This window comes from Chaetura pelagica, unplaced genomic scaffold, assembly GCF_000747805.2.
Source record: "Chaetura pelagica isolate M959 unplaced genomic scaffold, ChaPel_1.0 scaffold676, whole genome shotgun sequence".
Taxonomy (NCBI): Eukaryota; Metazoa; Chordata; class Aves; order Apodiformes; family Apodidae; genus Chaetura; species Chaetura pelagica.
The window spans coordinates 941,514-950,058 of record NW_009953724.1 but is presented as its reverse complement, the minus strand read 5'-3'; the positions used below and the strand labels follow the sequence as shown (position 1 = coordinate 950,058).

The 8,545-nt window shown below is 51.1% G+C and overlaps 1 protein-coding gene across 1 annotated transcript in view; it reads right to left on the bottom strand.

Annotated features, from left to right (window-relative positions):
* Window positions 1-4,163, bottom strand: part of CAP1 (CAP, adenylate cyclase-associated protein 1 (yeast)) — a 7,451-nt gene extending 3,288 nt beyond the window's left edge. Inside the window, exons 1-7 of the mRNA XM_010000628.1 lie at window positions 4,070-4,163; window positions 3,611-3,711; window positions 2,782-2,859; window positions 996-1,139; window positions 831-916; window positions 181-286; window positions 5-80 (exon numbers count right to left, since the gene is read on the bottom strand). Of these exons, the coding sequence (XP_009998930.1) occupies window positions 5-80; window positions 181-286; window positions 831-916; window positions 996-1,139; window positions 2,782-2,859; window positions 3,611-3,711; window positions 4,070-4,163 (685 nt within the window). The remainder of the gene's footprint in view (window positions 1-4; window positions 81-180; window positions 287-830; window positions 917-995; window positions 1,140-2,781; window positions 2,860-3,610; window positions 3,712-4,069) is intronic.
* Window positions 4,164-8,545: the final 4,382 nt, after the last annotated feature.

The following is an 8,545-nucleotide window of genomic DNA, read 5'->3' as shown; positions in this document are numbered from 1 at the left end:
GGAGGAGGGCCCGGCGGGGGCGGGGCAGCCCCGGCAGGGGGACCCGATGGTGATTTAGCCCCTTCTGTTGCTACAGGACCCTGTAAGAGACCGACAAGAGGAAAGGCAGTTGCACAAGCTCCACACCCGCAGCCGTGGGCGCGGGGCTGTGCTGGGCAGCCCCGCAGCTGCTGCACTCACTGTCTTGCTCCAGGTCAGCCCCGTGGTGTGATACTCCTTGATGTAGGCCTGCAGCTCCGTCCAGATGCTCAGGTAGGCTTTCACCCAGTCCACTTGCTTTTTATCTCTGAGGAGACAAGGAGATTGTGAGGGGCAGCAGATGCATTTGCCATTAAAACCCAAGGTCGTAGAATCAAAGGGGTTGGAAGGGACCTCTGGAGATCTGAGTCCAACCCCCCTGCTGCAGCAGAACACCTGAGTCTGCAAAGAGTTCCTTCCATCTCAGCAGCTCCAACACTGTTCTAGCTTCAGGATGAATCCTGCACCTGCCCAGCAGGAGGGCACAGCCCTGGTCTGCACCATAACCCCTTTTCATGGGGGAGTCTGGTACCTCCACACAACCCATTCCCAAGACACAAAGAGCCACCAGATGCTGCTGGGACCAGAGCAGCAACACTCCTGCTACCAGAGATTCCAGCTGCAACACAAATGCAAGGAATCCTGTCCCTAAGGATCAGGAAAGAACAGCTCCGTGAGGCTTTATAACTAAATCCTGCCTTCAAAAAGGAGGAGGAATGAAAGACCAAGGAGGCTGTGGTCAGCCCCTGGAGCAGCCCCTGCACACCCACTGTTGCTGTGTCCAGTGTCTTTAGGAGACAAGGGGAACTTACACATCCTTGTACTCCTTGAGGATCCGGTTGGTGTAAAACATGGCAGCATCTGTCATTTCCTTCACATAAGGACCAGGCTTTGGAGCCTGAAGAAGAAGGAACACATTGGCATGGAGCAGCTGACCAGGGACCCAGGCTTCTCCCACTTCCCAGGGGAGCTCTTACCATGGCCACCCAGCCCAGGGCTGGGATGCTCTCGCTCACTGCTGATAAGTGATTGAACATTTTGCTGCCACGGTTCGTCTCCCTGAAGTTCTGCACCACCTGGATCTGCTCTGAGATGGGTTTCAGCAGCGATGAGAACACACCCTGCAGGGACAAGAGGGAAAATCCCAATTGAGTACACTAGTGCTGCTCTCACATCTTCATGGGTGGCTCTGCTGAGAGGATGGGTCACTCAGAGGAAGAGTCCAACTGGCACGAGTTGCTGCTCCAGCTCCTGTCCCCACGAGCTGAGCTCAGTCCCACAGCTGAGCTGCTCCAGGGCTGAACTCACAGCTCCAGATTGGTGCTGTGGGAGAACGCCAAGAACTCTGACTCATGAATCCAAGAGACACTGAAAAAGCTTGTTAGGAATGAGGACAGAAATAGAATTTGCCTTTCCTGGGTTCTTTTGTTCCAAGACAGTTTGTCCAATTTTTCCTCTCCTTTACAAAGCCCCAGCACAGGCTGCTCTGCAGGGTTTTGCTGTTTGGGATCCAGAGCCTGTGTCACAACGGGAGTCACAGCAACTTCCCAACCCATCCTATCAAGCTGGACTTCAGGATTCAAGTTATTTCTCAAGCCTTTAGTATCTGGATGATAAAAATGGTTTCAGTGTGTTGTCCACTTGGAATGCTGACTGGAAGTGCTAGAGAGTTTGCTGAAGTCAGAGCTGACCAGCCAATTGCACATTTCCAGAGATGCCTCTTGGGCAACTTTTCCTTCCTCTAAGATCAGAAATTCTCCTGCTGGTGGCAGCAGTGAGGGACAAATTTGGGCAAAACTTGCTTTTCAAAGCTTCAGCTTTTCCTTCTGCTGTTCCTACCCCTGTTTAGATGAAACCAGGGAGTTTCCCAGCAGTTTTTCAGAAGCTCCAGCCTATCACCACTGTCAAGTAACAGGATGGGGAAATCCTTCCCTACAAGAGTTCATATATTTTGCATTTTAAACTGGCTACTCCAGAACTGACCTGACTCCTGCTAGACAACCTGCACAAAGACCTATGGTGGTTGGTTGGTCACAACCCTTTATTTCAACGTGTTAGTGGAATTTACAAGCAAGTTCTCAGCCTGGAGGCTGCACGAGCAGCATCCCACGAGCCTGCTGAAAGACACAGCCCTCCAAAGCTGGGTTTGGGGAAAAAGATGCAATCTGGTTTTGCAGTGAATAGGAAAGTAGCACAGAAATCCAACTACTACAAAGAGAAGCCATCAGTGAGCCAGGTCATCACTGCAAAGAGATGCCAGGTGGGATCCTGTTGCTCAGGAAAAACAGTTCTCAGCAGGGAAAAGCCTTCAGGATCAGATTGTCAGTCACACATCCTGCTGAGAGGCAGCAGCCTGGGGTAAAGTGTTAAATTACTTGCTAAGAACAAATCAATCCTAAAAGCTGAGCTATTATTCAGCAACCATTCCACAGAGACAAGTATCTGTGATACTTCAGGAGGAGTTTAATGGCTGGAAGTCTTTAAGTGCCACATAATGAAGAGCAAACCCCAGGGCGGCTCCTGCCTCGGGCCAGCCCCTGTCTGCAGCTGAGGGAGCAGTGATTGTGCAGTGGTGGTGCCAGGTGAAACTTGAGACAGGCACTGTGAGATGACACTCAGGAGCTGCTCTGACAGCTACAGAAAACTTGTTACTCTTAACAACTAGAAAAGGCCTGTTCTGCAGCTCGAAGAATCAGCCTCTGGAATTCTGCCCCAGCTGAGCACCCAAAACAGTTCATGCTTTTAAGCAAGTGCCAGACTTACCTCTGGTGGCTGCTGATGTTGAGATGCTATCACCAGAAGAGCCCTCTCACTCATCAAGCCCACGTGAACCATTTCAGCCTAAGGACAGAGAGAAGCAACATGAGAGAGCTTTTCCCTTGGAGCCAGCACGATTCCAGTGGCCACTCATCTCCCAGTGTCTTCAGCTCCTGGGCTGTCAGGAAGCACCTGTGATGATCCCAAAGCACATTTTCATGGAAACACTTATCCTTGGAGAACACTCACAGGAGTGGAACAGCTCTCAGGCTGGGTAGTTTACAGGACAAGAGGAAATGGGCTCAAGTTGCACCAGGGGAGGTTTAGATTAGATATTAGAAGAAACTTCTTCACTGAAAGGGTAAATAAACAGTGGCCCAGGCTGCCCAGGAAGGTGGTTGGATCCACATTCCTGGAAGTGTTTAGAAGCCATGTAGATGTAGTGCTGAGGGACATGGGTTAGGCACTGGACTGGGTAGAGTTGGGTTAAATGGTTGGTGAAGTCGGGTTATGGTTGGACTCTTGGTTGGTTATAGATAATCTTAAAGGCCTTTTCCAACCAGAACAACAATTCTGTGATTCAGTGAAAGTTCATCAAGAGAGCCAGACACTCAAGGAACAAAGATTTCAAAGAAGAGGTTTGATTCATAGTGTGTGTAGGTGGCAATCTGCTGGAGGTTATCTGGGCATCTGCATCTGTTTTGAATCCTCAGGGATTATCAACACCCCAGAAGGCAGCACTGAAGACATGCAAGCACTGACACCAAGCTTGGCCCTCAACAGCCCTGAAGAACAAGGAGCATCTACCCAGAGGGGAGGAGAACAGAGTCCTTACGTGCTTCTGCACCTCCTTGCCAACTTCTTTGCTTATCTTGAGGTACTCAGCCACTGGGCCAGCCAGGAGGGCATCGAAGGCCTGCACGTACTGAGCCATTCCTGCAGGAGGGAACCAGAGCACAGGAATCACCCAGGGCCCTGGCAGCTCCAGGCTGGAGCACCCACAGCCAGAGCTGCACCTCCCCCTGCTCCACACTCAACATTCCCAGTGGTCACAATGACACAGGAGGAGGCTGAGCGCAGAGCCCAGGAAGGGTGAGGGAAGTGCTGCAGACACAGGAAGCTCTTTTCTGAGCAGAACTTCACCACAGGCCCCTGAGCAGAGCCTGCTGTGACACCCACTTCCCCTGCACGCAGCCAGTTCCTCCCACAGCCTCAGCACACGCTGCTGCAGCTGCTCCCTGGGTCCCACACCTCCAGCCCAGGGACTCCCATGGGGTGACACTTTGGGCCTTACCTTTGGAAGAACCTTCTGCACACATGCCAGGCCCTTGGCACACGGTCTCCAGGCGCTCCACAGCCTTCTCCAACCGTTCAACCAGCCTCTCCATATCTGCTGCTGTCCACAGCCTGCACAGACAGAGCACAATGATTTGCCTCCTCTGCCAGCATGCACCTCTGAACACTGAACAGAGTTTATCAGCTGTCTGGTCAAGCTCTTCCAGTTCTAGAAGAAAAATTGTCACCTAGTCCTGCACCCTTATGCACCCTCAAATCACCAGGGACATTCAGATTGCACAACAACCACTTTCTGTGGCCACAGTTGCTACTTAATGGCCACACAGTCTTATTCCATTGTCAGGACTTCTCACATGTGTAGGACACTAGAATTTACATCTTCTAACCTTGTGCTGACACCACTCAGCAAGACACAGGTCTGCACAGCACTGCCCTGCAGTCAGTTCTTGGCCTAAGTCCCAGTTGTGACCAGACAGCAAATGAGGAACAAGAGCTTTGCTGGGAGTTCATGCACTGCAAGTTAGAACTAGTGGCTTTCAGTCCATAAATGCATCCTCAGAGACCTCCTGGAGTCCTGAATTCCTCTAAGGAACATCTCTAGCTCCAGCAGTACAGAGCAGCAGTGTGCAAAATGAGCCACCCTGGTACATGCCAAGCTGAGCAGCTGCACCAGCCAGGAAGGCAGAGCTGCTCCTGCAACAATGCTCCCTGTTCACACCCTCCCCCTGCAGGCTTTGGTATCTGAGCTGCAGAATCGACCCTGCACAGGAAGAGGGTTTAGGCTCACAAAGTCATTTGAAGAGTCTCATCTGGAAAAGTCTTAAATGTCATGTAAACTTTCCATTAACTGCTGCTTTGCAGAGACTCAGCACCAAGGAGCAAGGCAAGTCAGGCTCCAAGCACACTCATGCACAGGGAATGCAGGGAGGGAGCAGCAAGTCACCAATTTTATCTTATCACAGCTCATCAAAAGGTTTTACAATGTGAATCACGACCATGGCCTGGACACAGCTTCCTTCTTACTGCAACAGTCTGAGAGCTCACAACCCTGCCTGGAGGAGAAATGTCCTTCCCAGCACATTCCTCAGCAGGCCCAAAAAGGAAGGAAGGATTTCCCAGCACCATTGAGGAGCCCACACTTGGTCTTCCTCAGAAACCAAACCTGAACTTGTAGCTCAGGTTTTGCTTTTGCTCACAAGCCTTCTCAGTCCTTCTCCAAAGTGCATGTTTTCCACCCAACTTCCAGGGGACGTGGGGCAGATCCAGCATTAGTCACGAGCAGCACTGATGTCACCAGACAAGGCCATTTTACAGCCCTCTTTCTCCTGCTTGCATCAGGAGAGGCAGCACTGATGTGGGGGGCAGGGGAGAAGCCACCTCCTTTCCAAGAGGAAGAGAGTGGTTTCCTCCTCTGTGCAGAAAACTGGACAGCAGCAACTGGATGGCTTCCAGACACAGAGGAGTTCAGAGAGGCTGGAGCTTGTGGGCAGTCACCCGTGTAATCACCAGCCATGAATTCCTCCCTGTTTATTCTGCAGGATGGAGAAACCCTGACCACAGGATGGTCAGAGCTCTGCTGCAGCCCAGCACCCAGAATGGGGCTCACATCCTTAGGCACAGCCAAGAGCAGGGCTCTGCCTCCCCCACTCTCAGCACACACAGAAAGGTGGGGTTTTCTCCCCAGAAGAGCCACCTGTTTAGGGAATTGTCCCGTGCTTGGAAAGCCCAGCAAGACAGAGGGTGGAACAGGGGTTTTAGGGAGGACACCAGGTCCAGGGAGCACTGGGCAGACAAAGCTGCTGTTCTGCACTGCTGATCCCACCACATTCCACGCCAGGCTCTAATCTGATCAGCCCCAAGTCACCAACTGCATTTCAAATCAGGATTACAAACCAGAAAGTCCAGATGGAAAAGCTGCTTCTGACCCCCAGCAATAAAACAAGCTGTTGTGAGGAGTTCTGGATCTGCTGTCCATTGGTGTCCTTTACCAAGGCAGCATTCCTTGGGATTCAGATTCTTCCAGCCTGACACATCCTTCCTGGGCCCCAGGAAGGTTTCCCTGACAGAAGCCATCAACTCCCAGCACTCCCTACCTGCTTTGTAAACCCAGCACTACCTGGCAGATGGTGAACTCCTTTTAATTTCTGTTTAATGAGATTTATCACTTGCTAAATTGACAGCAAAATCAGACCTAAGTGCAGGCAGCACAAAGTCCTGGAGCAGGCAGCTCCATCTCAGTCACTCCTCCCTAAACCTGCCTTGACTCACCCCTACTCTGCTCTTTGCCCTGTGGATGCAGCTTTTCCTGCTGCCTACAAACCCACCCTGAAGGACAGAGGAAAATATTTAGGTTTACAGACCAGAATCAAACTAATATCAACAGCCAGTCTGGAATCTAAAGAGATAAATATTTAGTGTGGGGAGGGAATAAATAATCCCCAAGTAGACCTGCTTGGGCCACATCTAACAGTGTTGTGTCTGCTGATCACTCTGCAGGGTAATTCTCCAGTAGGTGACAAAGAGACTCCACAGATCTTGGTAATAAACCAAAACATAATTTGCCTTCTTTAAAGAGGAAGCTAAAAGACACAGGTCATGGAAGAGTCATTCTCTTTGGTGCTCAGGAGGAATAAGAAAGGGGACCCAGGTTCTTCAGCTGACAGGAGCTGAGATTAAACTCTCCCTTTTGGGACTATAAAAGCAGGATTTAAATCTAGGGCTTGTTTCAATTCAATTGAACTTTGATCACCAATGGAGTGGAAGCTATGGCTTCACAGCAAACACACATTTCACCCTGGGCCAGAAAGCCCATCCATCTCCAGAGCACATTTGGTTCATCTATTAACTAACCTTTATTTCCATCAAAACCTGGGAACATGGTTCTGGACACACTGTACAGCAACGAGGCTTTTATCTGCACCTAGACTGCTTTGATCTGCTGAGCAGAGCCAGAAAGGGAAGGGATTTTATGTGTGAGAAACACCAACTGCTCCTGGAGCACAAAGCCCAGCAAGAGGAGTTTCCTGTTTGGAGGATCTCAAAGAGTCAGGACATCCCAGCCTGAGGCTGGTGGGTCCTCAGGGGAGTTCTGATATAAACAGAAATCATGGAATGGTTTGGGTTGGAAGGGACCTTAAAGATCATTTAGTCCCAACCCCCCTGCACGGGCAGGGACACCTCCCACCAGCCCAGGCTGCTCCAAGCCCCATCCAACCTGCCCTTCAACACTTGGGGCAACCAGAATGAAATCCCTCCTGTGTCCTGGGACAGCAGCAACCTGAGGCTCAGACCTCCTGACAGGCACACAAGTCAGTTCTGCAGCTAAAAGGACTCCAACCCAAGCCTCAGCTTCCGTGGAGCCCCACGAGCTGCTCTGACATTTGCATCAGCTACTTCCTGTTTCTACAGGCCAGAGGAATAAAGATGGGACAACTAAATTAAGAACACACCACTGCTTATTTCTGAGCTGACACTGGAATCTCTCAGGGGATCAGCTCTACCAGATGATCTCCAACATTTTATACCTTCCAAAAAGCACAAAGAATTATTTTTTTTTTGGTCCTAAACAGCTCATCAAGGAGCTATTTGAAACAAGGCAGGAGTGAAAGGCCTGGATTGAGTCAGTTGGCAGGACCAGCCCCAAACCCAGGACAGTTCTTGCTGCCCCAGTGGCTGCCAAGCCCAAGAGCTCTGCTGTTTATAGTGCAACAATACTTGTTGACATTGCTCCAGATCCCCTGGTATTCCAGATCTCCTTTATTTAGAAAGCCAAAAGTGCTTTCTAAAAATAATAACTAAAAAAAAATTCCATCTGGACCCACATTCCAGCTCTTTCAACTAACAAATCTGACTGAAATCATTTGAAATGCCGGTTGGTGTTCGAACTCAAACACGAAGAGATGGTTCAAGAATCATTTCACCCCCGAGGCAGCACAAGGGCTCCTTGTTCAGCACAATTCCCAGGAAGAGATTTGCCCTTCCCAGGCTCCCGTTGCTACGTTCCCTTCCTTTCCATTCCCCATCAGGGCAACGAATCCACTGAGGACCCGGGGTGACAGCTCAGCTGGATGCAGCTCCAGGCTCCATCTCAGGAATTCAGAGCAGGGAACCTCGTCAGCATCTCCCTCCCTGAGCTGTGCCTGCCCAAGCAGCTTGGCTGGAGTTTGGCACAGGAAGAACGGGGGTATTTTTGGCTTTCAGAAAGCTCAGCAACATCCCAGGGACACGGAGGGAAGAGGAAGGGAACGGCAGTTTCTCCAGGTCACCCATTCCCGGGTTTTCAGCCACGTGCATCTCACCCCCGGGGGACCCCAGATGTGCAAAACCCCCTCACCTGCTGCACGGAAGGTCCCGCTTTGGGGGCTTTTCCCTTCATGTCAGTGGCACAAACCCCGAGCGATCCCGCCCCCCTCCCACCCAGCCCCGGAGGCGGAGGGGGCAGAACCTGCCCCGAGCCCGGGCAGCCGGGGAAACC